Here is a 27165-nt window from a genome sequence, read left to right as displayed (position 1 = left end):
ATTGCAATGGCATTTGGAGGTTTGCTTGTTTCTGGGATTAGATGTAGTTATGTGGCCTTTGATGTATCCATGATTGGTGGATTTGTTCAGTATCAAGGCCAACTCCTGCTTGTGCACATACTGTTGCAGGGTTCTAAAAAGCAACTAGAGGAATATTACTATTTTTATTTGCTTGTGTGTGAGCTTGTAAAGACAATTATGTTTTGGGTCATTCCAGGGTCATAGAGAATTGAGTTTGGAACTTACTGTCCGTACTAGCAGGGGGATTATCTGACTACTTTCTAATTGGTAGAGTTACTGTAAAATATATAAAGTGTTTTTTTCCCAATGTGTGTAATTATTAAACACTTTGAAGTTTGCTGCTGAAATAGGGAGAAAAGACGAGAAAGATAAAATAATCTGTTGGTGATTATTGTCAGCATGACATTTTAAATTAATTTTGGAATGAGAATTCATATGTTATTCAGATGTTGGGAGTGAGATTTGATTGTGATTGAATATATCATGTCAAGGAAGAAGATACAAGATGCTGTCACTAAACAGACTGGCTTGAGCATGAATTTCTGGCAAATAAATGCAGCGTTGATAGATGAAAAGAAGATGATTGAAGACCGTATTTGTCATAATCTAATTCAGGATGTCAAGAGGAATGCAATCATTCCCCGCTAATATAAACAGCAGAAAATTAAAACAAAACAAAACAAAATGACAAGTTTATTGAAGCGTTTGTCATCTGGTGTCGTAGGGAGGTATAATTATTCTGCTTTGAGGGAAAAAACAGCAAGAAAAAAAGCGGAGTGGCTGTGTGATAGATAGTGTGGGAAAACTTGGACGCTGTTCTCACAAAGACGTGAAAGTGCCGACCATACAGGAAAGACAACATCAGTGGCAACAGTGCATGCTTCAGACGTGAGAAAGAATTGTCTCTGGAGGTTTGAGTTACAAAGCTGGAGACTTATCAAGGTCAAGCGGAGGTTGGGAAGATGATACTGCTTTAGTCTGAAAAGTAGATGACCCCTCTCCACCCAGCACACACACACACACACACACACACACACACACACACACACACACACACACAGACACACACACACACTGACTGACTTATTCTTATATAAAGTACTCTTCAATTCTTCCTTCGTCTCCTTCTGTGATCCTTAAACCCGCAACAAAAGCGAGTGGTTTAATTTCCTCCTCTCCTCATCAGGCCTGGAAGGACCTGGATACCACCCAAGGGAGATGAGATAATATCCCACTGGCCTGACCGCCACCCATCCTCTCACCCCTTTCTCTCTCTCTCTGCCCAGGGGCCTTGACAAGCACAAACTGAAACGCTCGAACGATCACAGACACAAATGCACGCACCGTATTCCCCTCCGTCCTTCCGCCTGTGTGTCAGTGTCTGTGTGTGATGAGCTGTGACTTGCTAGGCCAACCGTTTCTCTGCAGAGTGGAGCAGCCATGTTAGGACAGCTGTGTGCAGCTGTGGGCACCAGACAGTCAGAGAGACAGGTCTGTCACCCCCAAGCTGTGATAATCCATCGGCTGATGAGAGCACAGATTATGGTAACAGTGTGAGTGTCAAGATGGGTAAACTGTTTTCCAGTGCGATGTTTGACAGGTGCTCACGGTGTAGTATGTGCTGTGGTGGGTAAGTTGAGCTATGTTGGAAGGAGATGATTTCGGGTATTTTTAATAATTTTGGTGCCGAGGAGAAAAGCAGAAAGGCTGAGCTTTTATTTGTTTTTCTAACTAAGGATGTTTTTATTTCTAGCTTAAATTGTGTTTATTTCTCACTTAGTCAGAGAAAAACTAGACTTTTCACTCAGGATCAGTCAATCAGAAGAGATGTTCCAAATCTGCAATCTCTTGTGATACATTATTGTTAAATTGGCACCAATATCACTTTTATTCTGTACCTAGCCAGACGCACTCTTTCAACTAAATTTATTTTTACCAGTTTTTGGTCGTTTGTCATCGAAGAGATCTCACACACATTGGAACATGTTGCTGTTTGTCTTGAAATCAAAAGCACATCATTACCTTTCTTTTCATTTACGCACGATCTATAGTAGGTAACTGTCTTGTAATACATTGTTATTGTTGGCAACATATCCTGGCATTAATGTAATGTTAAGTTATGATTTCCACCCCTATAAGTACAGTATGTAACTCAATTAATTTCCATTATATTTCATGTACAAACAAGGCAGATCCTATCTGTGTGATGTGTTTGCTCAGAGTGAGTGTGAGGTGCTCAGCAATAACAAAGTTTGCCAACAAGCAAAGGCAAAAGACTGTTTATAGCTGATGTTATCAAAAATCTCAAAATGTTACTCGATCGTGCGCTGGTGACCTTTATTGCTTTATCCATCAAAGTCAAACCAACATGTTTTCTCATGCCAAGTTGGAACTTTATAGCAAAATCAAAAAGCTATGATAATAATACTTAAAAAAAAAAACTTTTTCATTGTAATCCTTCCTTAAATAGACTTTATTAGTTGCTTTACAAAATAGACATGTCATGACTGTCTTGATAATTGCATCCCCCGGGAACAGGGCAAGAAAAAAACTTATAAAGGGAACAAAAAATTGGAAGAAGCCTTGGAAAAGGATCATGCAGGAAAAGATCCTTTTTCAGAACTACTAGTTTGGCAGCAAGTGTTATGGATGAAGCATGGAAAAATTCTGCATTTAGTAACAACAGCGACATCAATGAGATGGCAGGGTGCACAGTATCTGCACCGTCCCGCCAATTTATGTTGAACAAGGCCACATAAATACTGCTCGTTTGTCATTATAGACAGTAAATGTACTGTAAACTCTCCCTCTGAGTCTTTTTGAGGCATTGCAACATTTGGCCAGTCCCCCCCCCACATACTTCTCTCTGTGGGCTCCTGGCCCTGCTACACTCTTGCTCCTCAGAACCAAGGTCGGCAAGATAACACTGGCTCCAAGCATGCATCAACTTTCGACAAGAGATCTGACCATAATCAGAGAAGAAAAGAAAAGGGAGGGAGTTTTGAGGGAGCATTGTTCCTGTTTTTAACTAAACTGCACAAAGAAAGGGTATCGTTCATTGTCTTCCACTCCTGGTACAGTATTCCCTCTCTGATTACAGTGTCAATAGTTACCAGAGATGATCTGGTAAACACACATTCACATTATGCATACTGAAACATTTATGTGATATTTTCACAAAAACCTCTTTGTCATAGCTTTAATTGCACCGTGTGTCTGAAATCACACAATCAGACACTGTGTGCAGCAGGTCTGCATCTGTTTTTCATCATCGCACCTCCTCCATTGACCATCAGGAGCAGAAGCTGGACTGTTTTTAACAGCATCTGCCACCTCTGCATGAAGTGACACTTTGAGAGCTACCTCGAGTAACACAAACAAGAACCACAAGGTTAATGACGGCCATGCGTTGACCTGCCAATTAACAGGGGTTACGCGGCGGGGGTTTGGATTTTAAGGGTGCAGCACCCCAACTGAGAGGACAAGTGGTCCGTGGAGTGGCGCCAACGCTGTGTCTAATCCTGAGTGTCGTGGGGGGGGGGTTAAGCTGCTCTGACAGAAGGCCCTGATGGACCAGCCTCTGATCACTGCTGATAATGAGTCAAGCCAGACAGAATTTTACACACTGTCTCAAACGCAATGCCAGTGTGATAAGCAGACCAGCTAATCAGGTCTGAGCTCTTTTCAGTGCACTATGCCGCATAATAACAGAGCTGTATTAGCCCAGGCTTAAGTTAACAACAGAAGTCGGAGTTGGAGTTGTCTTGAGTTATACTGTTGCACCACCGGTTCAATGGGCAGGTACTTGTTATGAGGATCCTAAAAAGTTCAGATTTTCTTGACAGATTTGCAGAGAATGGAGGTGAAATGTCTGGGACCTCTTTAACCTTATGCCCTTACATTCCTCTGGGTTTAATTAAGACCGTTTGTCAATATAGCAGTTGCAGCCTGAGGAGCTTCTTCTGAGGACAATTCCTGGACTTATTTTATCAGTTTGGCTGTTGTTTTGCAAAAATACTAACCACCTAAACTGTAACAACACAGAGAAGGAAAACAGGTAATGATATTTCTCAACAAAGGACAATTTTAATAATAATAATGTCCGATTACAGCATTAATGGATCAACTAAGCATTGGTGGATAAAACACAGTTAAGGTTTTAATAACAAGATTGGTTTCATTGTCAGCTACTGAATAGCCTCTCCACCCTCAAATGTCACTTCTTTCCCAGATGTATTTACCTCATTTGGTTGGTAATTTAGGTTTTCTTGTATTTGAAGGAAGCATCTTGGCATCCATCCTTTGTTGGCACTGGTGATATGTTTTTGTCATTGAGATGATGCAAGTCATTAGACTAGATTGAAGAACTAAGTGACTTGATGCTAAGTTAATGGACAAAATATGCCACCAGTCAGAATGATAAAATGCACATTCTGTTGCGTTAATGCTTCAAATCTCAGCTGTGTATTGGTGTAGCTGATGTTTAACGTGCTCTGTCTTCAGTCAGGAGTCATATTAGCCAGATGCTAGTTTAAAAATATTTTATTTTGATAGATTGCCTTTACTGGCACAACTGTTCCAGTAAGAGATTCCAAGCTTTTTGACCACTACAACTAAATGGGGAGCAAGCAAGAGGGGTGTTTTCTCCTTGTTTTCTCTATCTGTATCTTAACATGTCTTTGCATGCAGCCCGACATCTGGATTCCACCTTGGGCCAAAGGTATGAACTTCAAAAGGCAAAGCAGAGACAGAGGCACATCAGGATGAGTTCACCACTGACAGGACGAGCTCCAAGCATCTGGCTCAAACCTTATTTCGATTTCTTGTGCTTTATTTCCAGTTGGCCCTTCTCAGTGGAGATGAAGGGTTGGAGTGTAGGGTGTGGGGATAAAGGAAAGCATGGCAGCAACTTGGCTTTGAGTCAGAAGAACTGCTTTCCTGAATGTTTAAAGTACATTTTCAACAGATAGAACCAGAACATAGGTTTTTCTTTTACTAAACAAGATGACAGATGATTGGGAACACCTGGAATATAAGTATACAGTGGGAAAGTATACATTTTAAGCATCAGCCGCTAATGGAATCCGTAATAAATTAGTCTGTTTGACAGAAGTGGAGCATGTGCTGCAGTTTATCATAGCACCTCCTCCTCAGGTTGACACTATAATCTACCTCAACCATGGCTCATGTTTTACATATACAAGTAGTATGTTACGTCCATGCAACTCAGCTGTTGTTATGTTTTGTTATGGTGTTTTACACTTGGTGGTAACATGGTGGCTAACAAAGCAAGTCAGGCATGAGCCTGAAGCTCAGTGCAGGGAAAACTTGGTGTTGATTTCAGCACTTTAAGCACCAATGGTTGCTGTTGTTTATTGATAGAGACAGTTGGAGTTTCATGACTTATCACATATGGTTAACTGAGTCATCTAAAGCCAGGAGCTCAGGGACTGGGTGTTTGTGTGTCTATGTGTGTAAGCAGTATTCCTTGTTATGTCTTTTGGAGGTCAGAAGCAGGTCACTTGGGTCAGAAATGGAAAATAATGACAGTAATAAAAATAAGTGACAGATAAGCACAGAGAATAATATAGAATTAACAGCTGACAGTGTTTACATGACAGTGATGTGTAGTGGATCATGTTTTTAGAAAATGCGGAAACATTGGATGCAGTTTTATCAGACTTAATTAAAACTTGAGTTTTTTACTGATTATCTGACTCTGACTCTTTTTCTACACAGACGCACAGAGAAACTCTCCTCTGGGAGAGTGGGGATAATAAATCTTAGGCTCAGTGGAGGAGTGTATGTGGTCCTCGGTGACTTGTTAATTAGGCATGAATAGCAAAACCATTATCAGGGCTGGTTTCATGGGACGAAAAGGAGACTTGACACTTGACAAAATTCAGCGATTTTAAACCAGCCTAGACATCCAATTTATTATTAGCGAATAAAGGAGCAAACATTTTGTTTAGCTTTGGTTGTATTAGAATGAATTCCCTTTGATCACATTGGTTATATGTGAGTTTATGTGTGTGCAACATGATGTAGTAGATGCAGGACTCTGATTTCTCTTGAGAGAAGAAAGGTCTCTTTGTGTTGCCACACACACATTCTCAGATATGCACCCAGTGAGGCTCAAATTAGACCTGGAAGGTCCTTTATTTTACCTCAGGAGAGACGCTCTCTGGAGACAGACCAGGTTCGTGTGAGGACGTGTCAAATAAATGGGCCTTCCGAAACATTTTGTCCACCGTGTACATATGGATGGGTTTCACTATAGAGAGAGCCTCTATTTTTGTGAGGGTTAATCAAACATTTATTGCGTTATTCTGGGATGCTGAAAGTGTTCAGAGCTGTGAAATGTCTCTTGCTCTTGATGAAGGGATATTAAAAACAAGTCTGGACAGATCTTGACTCTGCAGCCCCGTCAGCAAATATTTTGCATGTATTTGTTTAGTAAAAGAGACAGTGAGTGAGAAGGGGTGAGAGTCTTATTGTTTGCACACTCGTAGGTGTGTGGAAATCATTGCATGCAAGACTAGTGAATGATCAGCCAGTTCTGGTCCAAGTCTGGACCTGTTGTTTTGTATATTATGCCACTAAAACTGCGTCTACTTGACAACAAAAACTGCTCTTCCTGTAATGGCTCCAACATTAATCATGTTAAAGTTTGCTCGAAATCCAAACTAGGAATATTTCCGAATGGCACCAGACCATGCATTTGTATGCATTGGTATTTGGATCTTTCAGTGTGTATCAATGCATTGGGTGTGTCCTATAGGGCAAAGGCTTGCTGAGTAAATCTTGCATAGGCACTACCCTGAGGGTAGAGCTGGGTTTTATCTCCTCGGGACACAAGTGTCATCTCTCTGTCTTCAGCCTCAGCCACAGCCTCAGGGCAGTGAGATGGAAGCTGAGATTGGATATGGGGATTAGTGTTGGAGCTGCCGTTTTAAGATAAAATGCATTTTTTTGGCACTGAATGGAAACTTTATGGAGTTTGATAGGTGTTTCAGACATCAGATTTTTTACTCATAAGCTGCTGGAATAGCCTGCAAAAAAAATATATTTGAACGTCATGATTCACACATACCCTCTAACACAATCTCCGCCTCACACAATGGTGCACGGATGCAAAATGCAGACGTACAAACAATGACTTTCCCCTGCTGTCCGCCGGGTGTGGACTGTGTGTGTTTGTATAGTGCTGTTGGATAGTTTGGGATGTGGGGCGGCGTGTGCATTGGATAAAGGGGCATCCGCTGTGAGGTAGAGCAGAAAGGGAAGGGAGCAGGACAGGGCAGTTGTGCAGAGCAAGTGCTACAAGGGCTGAAATAACAGTGTAGGAAGAGACCGTGTTTCCCTTAGGCCAGGGAGTTTCCAGTCGCACATGGAAGTCACTGCTGGAAGGAGATCGCCGCTGGTTTGATATGGTAAGACTGCATTAATGCTTTTTAAGATAATTTACAACACGGTTTTGTTGTCGCTATTAAATGGGCTTTTAAACCTAGCTTGACAGCTACTCCACAAACTCCCATTGGCTGATGTATCTGATGGTAGCGTTGACTTTTGTAACCTCGCTCATTCAGTGGAGGGGATGATGACTCCTGGTGATAACCATGACTAACTCATGTATGCGTGAGTGGATGAAATCAATTGGACGGTGTAGCTCCGTTGTTGTAAATGTCACAAGTGGCGGAAGAGATAGTCATCTTACCTCCTCTCTGCACTGGGTCAACAGGCACAGTATTGTGTCTGCTGTGATTATGCACTTCATTTGCAATCTGACAGATCTGCTTGATTATATTTTACTTGCCAATGAGATGGTTACTGTTCTGGTTATTGTTTTTTGTCCAGAAAATGTCTAGCATGGTCTGTTGATTATAAACTTGTAGTAAGCGGGTCTTGAACTACCACAGCTTCACCTTCAACGTCAGCTTTGACTATGGATACTATAAAGTCATCTCCTTTTAACACACCAATTAACAAACAAGCCCATCTCTGAAAGGTCATCTGGGGATTTGGATGTAGGGATTAGAGGAGGAATGCATCAGAGGAGGGAGGGAGAGAGGGATGTGGTAGCGATGAATGGGAATGGATGACTAGGGGATTTTGGTATAATGTCATTAAGGCTAGGGGAGACAAAGGATGATGGTCTGTCCACAGAGAGCATACGGACTGAGCGCTGACTGGTTGATTGACAGGGGCTTTAGGCTTCAAAGTTGAGCAGAACTCTAGTGGCACTGAGTTTTAGACTCAAACAGGTGTTTTTAATGAACTCTTGTAGGTTTGTGTCTGCTTTTTGAACTTTTATTTCTGTGACATACTTCAATCTTTTAGACTAAAAGGGAAGACAGTACTGATTCAGTGTTTTGCTCAAGGACACAAATACTAAAAGCATTTTACCACATCAGCTAGCCGTAAGTAGAATAACGTGTCAGAGTGAGACAAGTTAAGTAAGGGGTTAACAGTCTGCAGAGCCACCATCCTCTGTTTATGTGTTTGCCATACAGATCAGGCCAGGTAATTACAGTTAGCTCTATTTCCGCTCCCGAGAGCAAGGGCCAAATTAGCATCTTAAGTGGAAAGCTGTGCTCACAACACTGAAGTTTGTGTTTAAGCCACACAAGCTTCCTCCTCCACTCTCTTGTTTACGTTCTTCAACATCTGGAAAGACAATATAGAATGAGTGAAAGAAACTTGTTTAGCTGGTTGTCTGTGTGTGTGTTCACTCAGTTTGTGTGCATTAGAGATGATGGGTGAATGCAGGCTATTGTAGTCGGATCCTGGTAGTGGTGGTTGCTGTAGATAAATGCACGTACATAAAAGTTGTCTTTGGCTTCTTGGCCTGACTTGTGAGACTTGCAGTGTATCGTTTGTCACAGTAAGGAGAACAAAATCGACATGATTTCAGAAATGTCATGAGTATGCCCTCTTTTTTAGGGTGAAAGCCAGGCTATGTTATTAGAAAGCTATTATAACCCCAACTATGTTGATTATATAAGAAAGTAGGCACCAATCAGAGGGCTTTGTGTAGGCTGGCAGCAGGTGTGGTGCATGACGTTCTGGCAGCTTTCGAGGCTATGTCTATACTTAAAACCTCCATGAGGGACACAGCAGGCTCCTGGTGGGAGCTGCCATTATTCTTAACAATCGTGATTTACTTTAATCGCCCCATCTTGGCTCTGCATGTCAGCCTGTCTGTCAGGAGCTAAGACAAGGGGCTGCATGATATAACATAATCTGTTCTGCTTGGTGAAATCATGTAACATTGTCACTTCAGCCTGAAATGGCTCTATAATATCCAAGACAGGCAAAAGGTAGCAAGGAAAAGCACCCGTACTGTACTATATATGCATGTTCACGAGGTGCAGATATATAGAGAGTGCATAGTACACATATAACAGCACTGACCTATAAAATTTGGATATATTTGGGGATTGCAGACACAAACACAGACCTGAACTTTCTTTAAAATGACAGCATACTGTTTGTCAGACCACTGTTGCATAAATGTTTTCAGGATGTCCTGGGTTCGGGTCAGATTTTCTGGAACAATGGCCTGACTCACTCATGCACGCAGTCAGTCTCTCTTTGTATCCCTCTGTCAAACACACAACACACAACACACATTTGAACTACTAGCTTTCTTTTATCCATTTTATTGTTTGCCAAATAATCACTTGTCTATGTTACATTACACCTAACATCCATCTAATATAAAGCTGCTGCAAGCAATGTTCAAGACCATTAGAAACCTTAGTTGTGCCTTAGTGAGCTAATGTCTGACAGCCCGGGGAAAGGGTTTGCTTCAACAGGGCAGTTTGCATTTCTAAGCTACACAACATGAGCATTTAGTTTAGGCAAATTCCATTGAGTTATTTATAGACATGTTTAACATACTCAAATCATGGTAAATATTTGACACAGGTCTTCACAACCCACTGACACTGGCTACATCACTGCACAGACAACACACCATTTTTGTAGTACACATTTTCTTATTTTTTGACACTTTCAAGATCTATTTTCTGGACACGTTCTTTCCCAAGGGACTCTTTTCATGACTTTATAACTTGTCATATTCCTGTGTATAAGCTAATGTCGGCGTCCCAGTTTCACATTCATCATAGCTGTCAGAGCAAATGTGGCGTACAGAGGGAGTCACTGCTGAAAAGGCAGAATCACAGGCTATATGGTTTTGACTGAAGCAGGGGAAATCACTGGTGTGGAATGTACTGTAGGTGTGAGCGGGTTGAAGCAGGTTTTTTTACGGTGCTAATCAGTGGTTGGCCTGAGGTTTTCACATCTGGACCCTAAAGCTGGAAGTGGTTAACCAGGACAGGAAGTGGCTTTTGATGCAAGGCATTTCAGCAATATCATACATAGCCACTGTCAAAATTATGATCTCTGTGTGCATGCATGAGAAAGAGGCAGGGAGAGAGACAGAGGAGTTCATCAGAGCTAAACTGTTGGCCTTTGGAGGGGACACCTCATTTGTCAGATGTGGACTGGTGTGGAGTGGTTTAACTTAATTACCCCTTTGCACAGGGAGGCAGAAGGTCTCATTTGCAATTTCCTCTACTTTTATATGCGACTGCTTCTGCTTTAACTATCTTTTTCTCCTGTGCAGTTCTCCTCTGTCACATTGTGTCTATTGTGACGTTTTCCTGAAAATTTGCAAAAGTTGAAGCAACAGTTTTAATTGGCGTAATTAAAAGCATTAGATGTAAAAGATTCCGCATTAAGATGTCTAAAATCGACTGGACCTTTGTTATATATATATTATTGTTGAGTTGTGTAGTGACATTATCCCAGATGTTTCCAACAATGTTCAAACCCAGACAAATCTTGAATGTTGTCACTTGTCAATGTCTTCCTATTAGCTTTACCTCCTCTAGTTGCTATAACATCCAGATGATATGTCAGTCTACCTCTGAAATTAAATCTATAAACAATAAAATACACCTTTTTTATTCTACACTGTCAGGGGTTTTGCCACTGCAGTCTTATGACCAATAGCTTATGGTGGCTAATGTTTTATACATATCACTGTGTAACTGCTGGTTCAGTTATCTAACTTTATACTCGTAGTAAGTAAAGTAATGATTTTAGCCTGTTTTAATTAAAAACAAACAAAAGTAGTTATTAAAGTTTTTGTTTTTCAAATGTACATATATGCTACATTGATTTCAGTTTTTGCCCAGCCCTATCTGATGGCTATATTTTCATTTACTTCACCAAATGCATTGTTTCTTTTTTTCAAAAAACCCCAATAAGCTCATAAAACATGATAGTTAAGTAAACTTTTATACAAGTTTAAATGCAAGTTCTTCTTCCTCTGCTTTGCTATCTGAATATATTGTGTTACACAGATCAGCTTGGCATAATTACTACCTACAGGTGATGGAGGAAGTCAATATGATTCACCATTCCCAAGGGTGACACAGTAGCACATGAGAAGGTAGAACAGCAGTGTGGGAGGACTTTTTGGACCCTACACCACTGAATACACTCATAAATCATTCAGTGTCCAGATTAAATTCCCCGACACATGTCTGGTTTCAGGTGACATGTCAACTCCACATGACCCTTTTATTTTAAAAAGTGACTATCATCATGTATTAACAGTATTTTTATTCATGCATTTTAAATCTCTGTGTGTTGCAGCCTAAGCATATTTTAATTGAATTACAGGAGTTGAGTGATGGCTCAGCAGTTTTGCCTGCTGTGTTAGGTCGCCGTGAAGGTGTATTGCATAAATGTTCACACATAACTTTAACTCAGCAAATATCACATGGGGATGAGGACGGTGATGATTGGAAATGATCCCAGTATAACATTGATGATAGTAACTGTAGAAATTATGAAGTGGTGGGGTTTCTAGGATTTCTATGTCAGTAGTCAGTTCATAAAAACTGGTAAGTAATTCTAAACCAAATACTCTCTGCTGTTGAACTGTTGAAGATGCCTCTGCATCTAAGTTCTTCTTTTAGCCTCTTTCTACTTTCCTTTGGTCTGCTGTTGAGATTGATTGGTTTCCATGGCTCCTCTGTTTTGTTTGATGAACATTTCTTTTTCCATCTCACCCTCCCACTGGCATTTCTTAGCCATTTGCTTTTTGTTTTCTCCTTCTCTCTTCTTTTTTCCCACCAGTCTTTACAGGGCATGCTCTCCTCCCTTCACTCTGAGCTTGACATTCAGAGGTACTTGATGAGAATCCAATTGCCCCACAGAGTTAGTCAGCCTTTTATCTTATCTGCATCATGCCATTGTGTTAGTGTGTGTTAGTGTGTGTGTGTGTGTGTGTGTGTGTGTGTGTGTGTGTGTGTGTGTGTGTGGGCATGTTTGCATCCTCCCTAACATCTGCTGTGTGACCATGCTCCCAACCTTTGTACCCCCATGTCTCTTAGCGTCTGCCCTGTCTGTGCCTGCCAAGCACACTTGGCTGCAAGGCAAAACCAGTTCTGGCCATGAGAGCTCCCACAAATGTCAACTGCACTTATTATAAAACGCTTAAATTCTTTATTTGTCTGTATGTCTGAGAGAACTGCAGTGTGTGCATGCAGGTGTGTTCAAGATAACCTGGTGGATCTGCCCTCGTGTCTCCAGCTGCATTAGCTCTACAGCACCACGCTTCTGCCAGGGGAGAAGAGCATTTCATAAAGGGCCCAGTGTTCGCTGACCCCTCAGTTTTAGTCCCACCTTGTCCCGGTGGTATAGATCACCTTACAGCACCTCACAATAGCTCAATGGGCTCTGTAGTCTTGTCACACATCGTCTTATTGTAGCTGTGGCTTGAGGATGCCACGTCATGCGGATCAGATTACAGAGAAGCCAACTGATCTTCCTGTTTTGATGACACAGGTCTTGATCCTTAATCAGTTGTTAAAAGAAATTTCTTCTTCTGTAGTACCCACATTGTACGTTTCTGTTTGATCTCTTTCAGTGTGTCATCACGCAGGGCTTGAACTATTTGAAACTTCTCTCATACACTGTTACTATCATTATTAAATCAGTCTCTGGCTCACGTGGGTGCATATGAAATTTAAAAGTTGAGGCTCCTGTTGTATGATTAGAAGCCTCCTCATGCTTGATAACTTTTTGTGCTGTGATGTGTCTTTGGGACAGTACTGAGAAGTGTTAGATGTGTGAGCATGTATCAGTGACATACAGTATTAACACTTCTCTGTACTTTTGCATGACTGCAGTCTTTTGGTTTATTTAGTTGTTGTTCCAGCTCAAAGTCAGCATCAAAGGTGCTTTATTCTTGCCCGCCTAAGAATGAGATACAGCATTATTTTCTAACTCCACCAAATGCATCAAATCTTAAAGAGTATGTTTGACATTCATTGGAAAATTAAAAAGCTTTTTTGTGTCATTTAAATAATAAAAACTCATGCCTGTACACAATGTGTCCATGGTCTCACCATTAACGTGTTATGTTTCTATGTATCCCCCCCTTCAGAGCAGAAGCCCAAAGCACGGTCCGAGCCCGCAGCCCAGCGTCGGCGACCAGGTTGACCACCTATCCCTGGCCTCCCTGGATTCATTGGACACCATGTCTGAGGCCGACACACCCACAGGATTTACCCGCGGCAGCCGGGTCCGTGCTAGCCTGCCCGTGGTGCGATCAACCAACCAGACAAAGGACCGCTCGCTAGGTATAATGTGTACAATTAGACTTTGTTGCTTGTTGTTGACTACAAAATGTGCCAACAACTGTCTTTTAATTCTGCTTCTCTCTCAAAATCTCGAAACTGGTAGCGAAATTCTTATATGTGGTCTATATAGAACATCTTGAGAATAAAGGCTCTTTCTTAGACCTTGGCTTTATGAATAGAATGAGGTGAAAGTAAATTGACATTAATCCCCTTCGATAACCTACATTTTGCAGCTCCTTTAGCATAATCTTGGCATAACTTTAGAACTCTCTGAAATAACTCAAGACTACACAATGATCTCACCATTTCACCTTGTCCAAGTCTCTTTCTCTCACGCCATCTATCTTCTCCTCTCCTCCCTCTCTCCACATCAGCTCACAGCTCCGTTTTAATTAGAATTCATTTCCTCTGTAGTGAAAGATTAGGGAATCCATCCACAATATGCCATCGTGTTATTGACAGGATTAGAAATGGGTTGTCTTATCAACACACTTGGTGCTTCATTTGCATCTATATGCAGAAACGCTGCAAGTTGTGCAGAATTAGGTTGCGGCATTAGGTGAGAGTGTTGGAAAGAGTTGAGAACTCCCAAAACAAAGTGTAGAGGTTTTTTTTTAGGAGGATAGTCTTCAAAGGTAGTTCACAACTCAGCATGGCATCTGCTGCTGGATAATAGTAAAGCATCTGAGTGGCGCGGCTTTTGACCGAAGTGAAAATGAATGAAACTATAGGGTGCCGTTTTTCACACTTTTTGGTGCCAGTAACGCCTCTTGCTTTGCTTCAGAAATGCAAAATCTGTACAAAAACACTTTTAATAAACATGCTTTACCACGCATGCACGCACATACACACAAAAACACACACACACACACACACACACACACACTCAAACACACACACACTCAAACACACACACACGCTCTATTGCTCTCTTTCTCTCATTCAAAAACATCAGGACAAAGCATTATGACAGTGGGGGGGTTATGGTGTGATGAAAGGGGAGGAGAGAAAAAGGGGCACCACTTAACAACTGTGTCCCTCCCACAGCCTCTCTCACACACACACACACATGCACACACACAAACACACAGGCACACACCTCTCTGGGTCCCAGCGGACATTTGGGGCTTCTTCTTGGGGCTTAGTTTCTTCAAGTACTGTAGGAGTCGTTGCGTGGTCTTTTCCAGAGCATCACAAGACTCAGCAGAAAACAGGAAATCCTTAAAACCCCTATTGTGAGTATCAGATTTAATCTAGAGTGTGGGATCAAGTGTATTGTATTTCAAGTCATTTATTCTGTGGTTGTAATCTAGTATTTATCAGCTTTTTTGTTGCATGCAACAGACGCAGAATTAGATTTTTTCACAATTACGCTTAGTTTAAACTCGTCTCACTGGAGAAATGTGGACAACTTTAAAAACTCTGACAGTCTGCAGTGCTGTACCCATTTGGTCAGGAAACCCATTGGCCATTTGCTTCCAATCCTGAGTGAAACCCGGCGCTCAGGAATGTAACATAACTCTTTGTTCGAACCGAGCTTTTCAACTTTGTTGCAGCAAATAAATCTGATGTTAAAGAATTCAAAACTTCATAACGCATGCTTAATCAGTGGCGCTTTGTCATCAAACTCATTCGCTTTAATTGCTAACATCTGGATGAAAACTAGCCGACTGTTAACATAACAGTTCTCGGGGGGGAAAGAAGGAGTTATTCTGCAAATGGGCACTTTGTTAAGTTATTACTACCTAAAAACCCAGACAGACCAGAAAGAGCAGTGATAGACTCAGCAATTTTATTTCCTGGATTTGCCCTCTCTCTGTCTAACTCTGTCTCGTGGAGCATGTAGGATCTTGTATAATATTTCACTAACATCTGGTAGCTTTTACTGGCTCTGCCCTTTTATGGGGTTACACTGAGTAAAACCATAGCTTCTTTCCTTAAAATCAGCTATTTTCAGCGCACAAATGTAAAAGTAACATGACAATGACTGATTTATATGTATCACAACAAGTTTCTGTCTCAGCAGTTCATGAAATTCTAATGAATCATCCAGAAATATGACACAACATAATTAGAAGATGATGACAAACTTATTTAACTCCTTTGTTCTTTTCATTAAAGCTCTATTGTTGCTACAGATAACCCCAAACATATAAGTGCCATGCTGTTTGTAGCAATGAATCAGAGAGTAGAAATAGAAATTGTTTTTTTCTTTTCCCTGACCTTGTTTATACAAGTGCAGTGTGGGCGTGTCCATAAATGTTGTGGGGGAGACATCTGTTTTTCTAAAGCACAGTACAGAAGCCACACCCAGGGTTCAGAGGTTCAGGCTTTGGTCTTTTTGATGCACAACTTATACTGTTCCACCCCGAGCACGCTGCTTCTTCTTTTGTCCCTTATCTCCGCCCCAACTCACTATTTAAATATCCAGTAATTTGTCCAGAATATATAGCATGCTGTTCTCAGACATGTGTAACATGAACAGGAGTCAAGAGGCAGGTTTAGTACAATACCACAGCGTAAAAGCTACTGAAAATCTATCATGAAAACATACACCACAGAAAAGTTTTATATCAATTCAAAAGCTTTGATGTCCTTTGAGCAACAATTGAGTTTAAGCATTCATTCTGAAGCCCAATTCAAAAGTAAGAACAATTTGAAAGGACAGTTCAACTTCCCATTATTCAGAAACTGCGGAGGAAGAATGTGTTTTTGTCTCTGTTTGATGGTTTAAATGGTACACCAGAGAAAATTTATATTTTGCTAATTGAAATCTGGCCAAGTATCTGCACCGGTACAGGAGCAGCCATGACCAGACATTGTGATGCAGCCAGGGTTTTTACAGGTCAGGACTGCCACAGGAAAGGTTGATTTTTATTTAGCTCATGTGTTGGAGGTTGTTGGAGGTTTACCCAAACTGCAATAAACATGCCTTTATGTTTGTGGCATTGTTTTCGGTTCTGTTACATTAACTCTAAAAGATTGCTGCAGAAGGCCCAAATCCAGATTTTGCCCAACTTATTAAGCATATTCTTAGAAATCAGTCACTAACTTCGGTTGCTATGTCAACACTTCGTGTAGCAGCTTAAGACTAAAAGCCCTCCGGTGGTTCTTTCATTGAGACTACAAACAGTGTATTGCTATTCGTGCAAGATGGAGAAATGACATGCCTGTCTTAGCCATAGGAAAGATCTTAATGAATTGGATGAATTGAAAAGAGTTTACTAATCACCCAGATCTCCTGCTTTCTGTCTGTAGGTGTACTGTACCTGCAGTACGGGGACGAGACCAAACAGATCCGCATGCCTAATGAGATCACCAGCATCGACACTGTCAGAGCTCTGTTTGTCAGTGCCTTCCCGCAGAAGCTCACCATGAAGATGTTGGAGTCGCCCAGCGTCGCCGTTTACGTCAAAGACGACATGAGGAATATGTACTACGAGCTTACTGATGTCAGGTAAAGGTTGTTGTGATAAACACGGATACAGAATAAGGTGGACAGTATATATTGTGTTAACAGGACATCCAAGGTTCCTAATGCTCCATAGTTTCAGTCTTAGTCTGAATGGCCTCTCCTATTTCCCTCCCTGAGAACTTCCTTTCCAAACACCCACTGCACAGGAAGTGTCACTGGCCAGGAAAACGTCTCGCTTCCTTTTACCTTCATGTTGAAACTTAATAGAAAGAGAGTTATTGGAGATGATGCCCTATGGCAGATGGCTCCAGTATACACAAACAAACTTTCCTGCCTGTTGTCCTCTTTCCTCTGGTGAAACTTTAATTTTAGAAAGTTTGAGCAATGTGAGCTTTGTCTTTTTCCACTTTTTGAGGTCCTTTTATTCTTTTTAGAGTGTAGTTTACAATGTATTGTGTACTGAGTTGTGTGTGTGTGTGTATCATTTACAAGCACATAAACACACATACTAGCTCACTGCTTTTTCTTTTTCCTTGTACGTTCCTGTTTTGGTATTCACCAGCATGTCTTAATAATACAGCAGATTCTATGTGCCGAGACAGTATACAGCTATTTGTTCCAGTCATTTTTCAGAAAAAAACATTACTCTTGAAGACATAAGCAACTTTGCCCCCATTGTCTCGAGAGTTCCTGCTGAGGTGCAGTGTGTACTTTGTGACTAATACTTTATCAGGGCTGTAAAAAAAAATGTCCCGTGATTCCTTAAGGGAGAGAGTACAGGGTGCAACACCATAGTGAGACCAGCAATAGAAAGAGCAGAGCCGCTCTACACTTACGAAGCCGAGCCACGTTTCAACACAGTATTAGTAGATGTTTTTATAGACTTTAGAGAATTTGAGGAAATGTCATATAACAGAGAGCTGTCAGAGCCTCTGTCAGGGTATGTGCCCTTGGCAGAGCTGCTAAGGAGATCCAGGCTGAGGCAGGATCGGCCGCTGTCGGATGGTGATATTTGGGCTACCTATTTACCACGGAACACCTCTTCCCCCTACAGGAACATCACAGATCACTCCTGCCTGAAGGTCTACCACAAAGACCCAGCACAGGCGTTCAGCCATGGGCCAAGACCTGCCAATGGTGATGCCAGGGTGAGTACTCAACTAACACATGCTAACACAGCAGTGAACGGTAGTGAATATTATTGTCTCGTTAACAGCAGCAGCTGTAAGGAGACCTGTTGCAGATAGAATAGCCCGGGCCTCCCATTCTTCTCGTTCTAACATCCTGTTTGCAGTCAAGGGAAGGAATGTCCCCCTGCCTCTTCTTAATCTGTTTAGAGGGGGCCTCATATTGTTCTCCCAGGGGCCTGCGATTAGGCCTCCCCTGTACGCTCTGGTGCAGCTTGCTTAAGGGACAGCTGAACTCAAATCTCAGGACTATTTTCCTTGTTCATTCTTCCCCCAATATCAGCCCTAATCTCTTTCTCTTGTTCTTATTGCCAGCATGTTTGTTTCCTGCTGATGTAACGAAACTAAAGCCGTAAAGAGTCGTTTCCTCAAATGTTCCACCTGAAATCCACTGCTCTAATCCGCCTGACCCTTTATCTAACCCACTGCTCCTCTCTGCCTGCCATAGATTTTCAGGCGGGATTTCAGCATCATTGTGATACTGCAAAAATTACATTAACCTCAGCTATAATCCCATTGCCACATACTGTCACATAAGTGTGAAGTAAAATTGATAAAGTTTAAAGGAATGATGAGGCAAACATGATGATGGTTTAAGAGGTCTTGGTTCAGATGGTATGACGGCTTTGAGGTACTGCAGAGACTCTTTTTATTCTCTGCTGCTGACAGGCAAAGTGGCTCCGGCTGGCTCTCTGTGACAGGGTCCTTCAAGGGGAAGTGAACAAAACACATTTGAGGAGAAAGATGGCAAAAAAAGATACAACTGAAAAAGTAAAATGGGAATTTACAGTCCAAACAGTTTAGGAGCAGAAAAGGTTGCAAACTGGCCACAGTAGAAGAATTGTGTGGGGCAGTTCTTCTGATCCTTTTTTATTATTTTATTTTTACAGAGTTGCCTATTTAACAATTTTGGTACTTGCTGAATCAGCAAGCTTGAAAAATATAACTTGTACTGTATGAAGTGAAATGCATTAAGTAAAGAGCAAGGCAACTTTGCAAGGGCTCTTGTGCAAACATTGTGAAATGAACTTGAGATATGCTGAAGAGGATTGTTGTCATGAATATTTCTGTAACTGTTTAACTAAGCTGCAATTGACACAGATTCAAAGCCTGAATTTGGGAGTGCCCTGTGGAGGCCGGGTTGGTGAATGGCACAGGAAATGGCCTTTTTTGATAGAAATTAGTTGGATGAAATTTGTTGTATTAATCCAAAATTTGCATTTTTATCACAGTATTATGGCAAGCTCCCCTCTCCCCACAAAGTTTTAAGACAAACACCAACATCATAGACTACACTACTTGTAAGCTTTATTCTTGGCTGCTGTGAAGCTCAAACTGAAAATATTTTTTGTTTTTTTTGTTTGCCCAAGAGAGACAAAGAGTCTTTCTTGTACTTTTTTTCTTGGAAACCTCTTTTAATAATGAAATAGGATCCCTGCCACTCAAAGCAAAAGGGCAAATACAACAGCCTAATGAGCTGTACACCTGTTCAAACACTTCACATCTGTTTGGGCTATTGAGTGTCCTCTTCCAAGCACGAAAGCCAGGCCTCGGATCCACTTTAAGGTATCATCTGCAGTTGCCTCTGTTATTGATCAAGGCTTTCAGGCCAAATAGAGCTGTCTCTAGTTATTAAAACAACTCTCACCCTGTCTGTCACTAATTGATTTAAGGTGAACAGATGTACAAAGTAACTGATTAGTAACTTGATGAGCAGAATATGCAGCAGACTGCCAGAATAAAGAAGTATTGTCTTGCATTTGAGCATCTCTTTTGTCATGTTTCAACTGTTGAAAAAGCTCAAATATTTTGAAATATTAATCTGTACTTGTGTACGTGGTTGTGCACAAAGCGGTGCTTTGTATTCATAGAATAGTCAATAGTGGCTGTCAGAAGTGATGTTATGTACACATAGCTTGAGGAGATATTTTGTAAACAGAGGTTTGCTTACTGGTTCTCCTCATGGAAATCTTAGTATTTATTCAAAAATGACAAAGTGAATGTTTGTCTTGTTTTTACGCACAATTATCATAATAAGCAGCAAGCTTCCATCTTCCATTCCCATTTTGTAGACAGCAGCATCGTACATCCAGCCATAGAGCCAGCTGTTTAAATGTTGACACACTTCCGCACGAACACTGCAGCACAGCTCCTCTTTATCGGTTTAGCTTGGCTGCTTCTGAGGCTCTGCAGTTTGTGAATCACTTTAGGAATCCTCTCCATTTCCAACATGGCAGGAGTTCGAGCCGACTTTGTGCGCTCCTACCAGACACGCTGCCCTCATTATTGGAAGCTTAAGAGCACGGTGGAGACAGAGACAGAGTCCACGAGTCAAACTCAAACCAAATGTTCCTCAACACGGTCTCTCTTTTGCCTGACATGGTCACTCAAAGTGTTTATTTTTCAAGCCTTTACTCCTCTGTTTTGTCTCAAAGCAGTAATTTATCAGCATGTTGTACAGACAAATACAGACTGTCTTCATAAAGTCAGTGGATTTTAAAGATATTTTAAGAATGGTTAGTCTTTCAAAGGTCTAACATCTGTTTGGGATTGTCAAGTGATGCCTTTTGGCCCAAATTGTTCTCATAAGGCTGTGCTGGAATTGGCAAAGCAGTGAGAGATGTTATTTGGCGCTCCAGAGAAATTCCTGCACAAGAGGGCAACTTTTCTTGTTATGTGTTTAGGCACCTTGGATAGTGAAAGTCATTAGGGTTTGATTATGTTATGGTATTGATTATCTGCAGTGGCACTGTGCTTCTTAGAGTTCCTATTATATGTTTTTTTTGTTTGGTCAGACGTGTTGCTGCCATATTTGTGGGCTGTGTGTGTTTTCACTGCCAACAAGTTTCTTTTTTTCCCCTTTGTTGTCACAGCCAAGCCTGAGCCCTTTGTTACTTTACACTTTGAGCAGTTGTTGTTTTCCAGTTCGTACACACACACACACACACACACACACACACACACACACACACACACAGACACTTGTTACACCCCCTTCATTGCACTCTTCACTGTAATCTGTATCTGCACTGGGGAAAAATAAAGACAACATTGAAAAAGCACAGTGTCAAAAACTGTACCTGAAGTTTTTGAAAGAACTTTGCATTAGGTTTTGACTTGTCTTCTTATGTAGGTGTAACCCATGAGTCATACCTTGAAGGAACAATAACTTGTTTGTTTGACAGGAATAGAGAGTTAGACAAAGATGGATTTGATTTGGCCCTGCATGTGACACTCCCCAGCACCATGTTATCATACCCAGTTCATCGCATATCCACAGGTTACATCTCTGTTTACATGCTATATTTCACTAGGACTTGTTAATACAGGGAAATGTTTATTTCTATGGGAAAGGAACTCAAGGTTGGAATAAATAAACACACTATATTTTAGTCAGGCTTGTAGGTGAAAGCTGGTAAAGTTTCTATTGTTGCCTTAATGAAGCCATCCATGAAGTTTGAACCAAAACTAGTCTATGCCTGTGATATATCACTAATTTCAAGACAACCGCCACTGTGGCCACAAATGGTAAATGAAGCACAGTAATAGAGTACAAAAATACGACAAGAGAAGATAGCAAGGTAGCAAACTCTAATATCAGTTACACAGCATATCTGGTATCTGTATGAAGTTGATTTCAGTTAATTTGAAGTTGAAAAAAACTTTTTAAAAACTGCAGATTTTACATCCAAAGAAATAATCTTGTGTTGATATATTGTGTAATATTGTTTAATATTATTTTATATACTTAGATAGCCTTTGTGTGTAACTTCCAGGACTGAAAGCCTTGCAAGTAACTATTTTCTGCTTCTGGAAAAATTGTTGACGGTCTATTTTCTTTGAAAAACAACAATGTAAACGGAGTTAGACGGATGTTTTTGTTTCAAGGGCAACTTGAGTCCAGTAATACAGAATAAATACAAAATAAACAGTAGCTGCAGCTGTCTAGTGTGCAGTAGTTTGCAGTCTGGTTTATTGACCAAATCCTTAAATTGCGATTTTATTTTCTTGACCTTTAATGCATTATTTTAAGTAATAACAATCTCAGGTTTTATGTTTGTTTGGGTAAAATAACATTTCTATACCTTTGTTCTTTTCCAGATGCATAGCGAGATGGCGCATGGCGGTCGTGATGGCCCACACCCTCTGAGACAGCCCCCCATGGGTCCCCCACCACACCACCCTATGCAGGGAGCACTACCCCCAGCTCCCCACTCCATGCCCCCATCACCCTCCAGAATCCCATTTGGCCCACGGCAGGGCTCTATACCTGGCAGCGCCACTATCCCAAGGGACCGACTGTCTAATGCCAACCCTCCGGCCCGCTCCATCTCACCCTGTCCCAGCGCTATCCTGGAGAGACGGGATGTCAAGCCAGATGAGGACATGGGTGGTAAAAGCCATAGTCTAGCCAGGGGAAATGAGGGGTTGTATGCAGACCCATACTTACTCCAAGAGGGAAGAATGGGCATGGTTACTGCCCATGGACCACACCCCAACCCTGGACTTGATGGTCCAGAACATGGCATGGGAGGATTTCACCGTGCCTCCATCCGCTCCACAAGCTCTTACAGTGGACCCAGCCCCACAGACACTATGGATCACCCCTCTCTGTACAGGCAGAAGTCCAGAAACAGCCAGCTGCCTACATTGGGCTCCAAGACTCCACCTCCATCCCCTCACCGCATGGCTGAGGTACGGATGATTGACATCCATGGCGGCCCTCCTCATGGTGTGCCACCTCATGGTGTGCCACCTCATGGTGTTCCACCTCATGGTGTTCCACCTCATGGTGTTACCATGGAGAGAAGCTCACCTGTGCGCCAGTCCTTCAGGAAGGAGGAAGTGACAGGGACCAAGCCCCGGAGCAACATGGGATCACCTGTAGTTGCAGACCTCCAGGGTCACCTCCAGGGGCCCATCCCACCTGCCAGTGACCATCAGACACGGTAAGCACCAGGGGGCCGGATATTACATGCACTGGGTTGGTGGGATTGTTAAAATTAGGATTAAAACATTGCATGGGAGCATGGACTAACTCTGCATCCCAGTTTCACCCTAACCATGAGCTGCTGGTTTTCAATCCCTGGCTCTGACTCTGTTTCATCATCCATGACTGAAGGCAAGAATATAACCCCCACTCTCACTCTCTTGAGCATCAAGATCTGCACATTAAGAATAGCAGACTAATGCACATGATTATGCATCAGTTCTGCCTATCTGACCATTGTTTTCACAGTCTTTATTCAAACTCTGGAGCGTACAGTGTTGATTATTATAGTGTGTAGCCCCAGACATAGCTACCACCACTGAAACCGGATAGTATCCTGAGACCCCATTAACCCATCACTGTATATTTTTCTGGTCCTTTGTGACTATTGTTCTAACAACAACCCCTCTGTAGAGTCTGTTCAGTTTGGATAATCCAGCAGACATTTTGGTACCTGGGTTAGGTTTGTCCACTCTGACTGAGAGCACATAAACACAGAAAGAGAGCAAGAGGGATGTTTGCCACTTAGCCAGGCAAGCGTGGTTTTATTAAAAGGGAGGTTACAGAGGCTATATGCGTATGTAGGAAAACCAAAGAAAATATTGACCAGGTTGAATAAGTATTTGAAATGGCCCAATCAGTCAAACAGATCACGCTGGACCACCTGGGCAGCCCAAAACCCCCCATTAGAAATGCCCTGGGAATCTGGGAAAAGAGTGTAGGAATTTGAATGGGAAAGTACTGTACTTAACTTTCAAAATAAACATAGTCTCAACACTCAGTGCTCTGTAGCTGTCATAGAATTTATTCCTGTGAAATATGCTGTATGACACTGAGGTTAGGCATTGTGGTGTTCCGACAGACCTTGTGTCTATTGTCTGTAGCGCAGCTAAAACCACAGTCCCCCCTGTGTCCTCAGTTGGCCCCATATCCTTCCTCAGGATAAATGATGACATCTGAAAACAAAAGTTGGTTCTCATTTCCAACCTCTAGGCTAACCAAGCAATCTCTGTGTAAGGTCCCCTATTCACCCCTTTGGCGTTAGGCTTTCTTAAGCCAGTGTTATTTTCCAATTGTCCTATCATTCTCTTTTGAGTGGCCAACACTTGTGACACACCTTTTTTTATTTTCTAAAAAACAATATGATTTGAACGCCCCCAGTGTCGACCTTAGGGTTCCTTTCTTGTCTCAAGTCGTCCGTCTTGTTTGTTCCATTTCGACTCTTTTTCTTTTTGTGAAAAGACTGAGTCAAGTGCTGTTGCACTGTTGTAATTCAGAAACCATTTATTTGACAAGAGTCAATATTTACTCAGGACATAATTGCAAATCAATTGCAAAAAAAAACTCCAGTATGTAACCCCATGAAATAACAAAAAAGATTCATGGCCAGGTAATTAAAAACAATTGATTATTCTGTTATAGCCCTTCCTTCTCATTCTGAGCTAATATTTGGTCTAGTGGCAGCTGTAATATCCAATAGGCCTCAGTGTTGAAAGTAGAATTTTCTGATGTTTCTGCAGAGAGCGAATGAAGGCAATGGAGCACCAGATTGCCAGCTTGACTGGTCTTGTTCAGCATGCACTTTTAAAGGGGCCAAACACTAGTGGCACCAAGGAGTCTCTAAGGTAAGCAATCATAGTATAGGACAGAGTGAGGCATCAGGGGAAATGGAGTTTCAAATGAAAAGCCTGGCTATCCAGCCAGAATGGGAAAGATAAAGTATCCCTTCTATAATGGTCATATCACACTCTCAGGTTAAATAGCATCTGGTGAAGAGGAAATAGGTTTGACTGTGAATCTGATATTTGCTCTCTAGATAAATGGCCACTATGTATGGTTTATCTGGCTGCATTTCTACTCTTTGCATTTCAATCTTCTCTGTGGAGACCTTGTGTTAATGTTTGCTTGATAGTTAGTCTAAAAGGTCTGCGAGTGAATTTGTTCGTCTCTATGCTGTTGAAGGCTGATGAAGCTCGTTAACATCATTAACATCATTTTAACCTCTCTGGTTTGTCAGTCTTTCCCATCATACTTTGTTGTAATGTGTTTGTTCTTACTAATACTAATGTGTCTGAAGTGAAGTGCCTCAAAATATTGCTTTTTCGTGATCAAAATCCTGCTCTTATTAATTTTTCTCTGGCTGCAGTGAAAGACCACCGAAGACATCATCGCCAGCCCACAGTGCACATAGCTCAGGTTAGTATCGCTGTTATTCTGCTCCATTTCATGACTTCTCTTTTTCTAAACAGGAGTTTTAGCGCCATAATGTCTTGTGCAGACAAGCCCACACATCAGTGTCAGTCAGCAGTCTGCAATGAGCAGCGCTGGAGGGAGAGAAAACAAAGTCAGGCTTCTTTGCTTGTCATCGGTTCATATTCCCTTACAATCCTTTCCCCCGTACGTCCAGTTTAATTGGAGATAAGAGACGAGAGCCAGAAAAGCTAACACAACCTCCTCAAAGCACTACTTAAAACAACTATTACTTCTCAAGCCTGCCAAAATGATTCAGCGATTCAATCTCGGCTCTACAGCGGTCTGCGGCCAGATCTAGGTTTGATAAAAAGATCTGCAACCTCATCAGTGGCAGAGAGAAAACACAACACTACTCATGTGTCTTGCGAGCTAACCTCATGTCTCATGACACGTTTCATATGTAGCTTTTGGAGGGATTTACTTGTCATGTTGTGCTAGAGTGAATCTTCAAAACATTAAAAGTTACAGTGTGCGCTTTGATCTCACCAAACTGCCTCTAGATCAAACATGAGAAATCAGTGACACCTTTTTTTATTGCCATATCAGAAATGCTTCATCATTGTCACCACACAGCACATACTTCTTTTGATGGACATTGTGTCCCCAAGGCCCAAAACACAACCAGCAGTGTACATAACCTGTACTTCAGGTCTAGGCAGCTGTCAGGTAGTATGTAAGGAATAGTGTTTTTGAGGATTATAAACACAAAAGTTTGTGTTTTTACTGCCTCAACAGAGGGTGAGTCTCTGTCAATGGAGCTTGGAGTGCACTCTGAACATTCTGTGACCTATTGTGTAACTCACAGGCAGGGACACTACTTTCTTTAATGGACCTCATGTTTCTGAGGTCAAGGGATTAGTTCTTCCAAACAAAACAAATGTTTTATCGAGTCCTCTAGGGGTACCCAGCCAAACACATAGCATTGCTTTTATTTGCACACATTTTGAGATATTCATTTTAGACATTTTGGCCTCAAAGTCAATAGAATGGAGGAGAACGAATTCTTTAGAAAAATTTAATTTTAAAAAATCCACACAAACATCTTTTTTCAGACCATGGATACACCAAAATCATTGTCCCTAAGAAAAGTGTGAAAGCTTGTGTGTAGTGAGAAAACGTTATTTTGTAGTTTGAGTGAACCAACCTTTTAATTTTGAAGTCTTCAACTCAACTCAATTAGAAGAAACATGGATTGACTCAATTTATAAACTGATATTAAATTAACTCAGATCTCCCTCGGATGAGCATGCTCTGTTTTTAGATGTCTGATGGAAATGTCATCAGAGTCAAAACTCATGCCGGAGTTTTGGAAAGGATTGAATTAAATTATTATTGTTGTTGGCCATTTAGGGGCTCTCACCCAAACCACAGATATTAGCTCTCTTGGTTTCCATGGTTTCAACCTCTTTTCCATCTCTAGCAGGGAATCAAATGGTGAAGTCAGTAGACTGACATTTCAGAGGTGCAGCCAATATGATTGCCAGTATATCTGTGCTTATTGTGCAGGGGGAAAGCTTGAGAGTTCAAGCAATCATTACTAAATATTAGGAACATTAAGTCAGACCAGTGTGTTGCCAGTGAAAATGTGTTTGCAGACATGTAGAATCAAATCAATAATTTGTCTAGTAAATGACA

General features: G+C 41.5%; 1 protein-coding gene across 5 annotated transcripts in view; it reads left to right on the top strand.

The window, feature by feature from the left end:
* si:ch211-285f17.1 (sickle tail protein homolog) overlaps window positions 1–27165 on the top strand; it is an 83125-nt gene that overhangs the window by 42104 nt on the left and 13856 nt on the right. For 3 of the 5 annotated variants that reach the window (XM_051410370.1, XM_051410373.1, XM_051410374.1), the window contains exons 3-9: window positions 12178–12258; window positions 13490–13685; window positions 16944–17142; window positions 18155–18248; window positions 22389–23236; window positions 24798–24902; window positions 25424–25473. In XM_051410370.1, the coding sequence (XP_051266330.1) occupies window positions 12178–12258; window positions 13490–13685; window positions 16944–17142; window positions 18155–18248; window positions 22389–23236; window positions 24798–24902; window positions 25424–25473 (1573 nt within the window). The remainder of the gene's footprint in view (window positions 1–12177; window positions 12259–13489; window positions 13686–16943; window positions 17143–18154; window positions 18249–22388; window positions 23237–24797; window positions 24903–25423; window positions 25474–27165) is intronic. The other 2 variants (XM_051410371.1, XM_051410375.1) reach the window with 1 other exon arrangement.

This window comes from Dicentrarchus labrax, unplaced genomic scaffold (assembly GCF_905237075.1).
Source record: "Dicentrarchus labrax unplaced genomic scaffold, dlabrax2021, whole genome shotgun sequence".
NCBI lineage: Eukaryota > Metazoa > Chordata > Actinopteri > Moronidae > Dicentrarchus > Dicentrarchus labrax.
The sequence above is the reverse complement of the archived record's forward strand: the minus strand, read 5'-3'. Positions and strand labels throughout refer to the sequence as shown.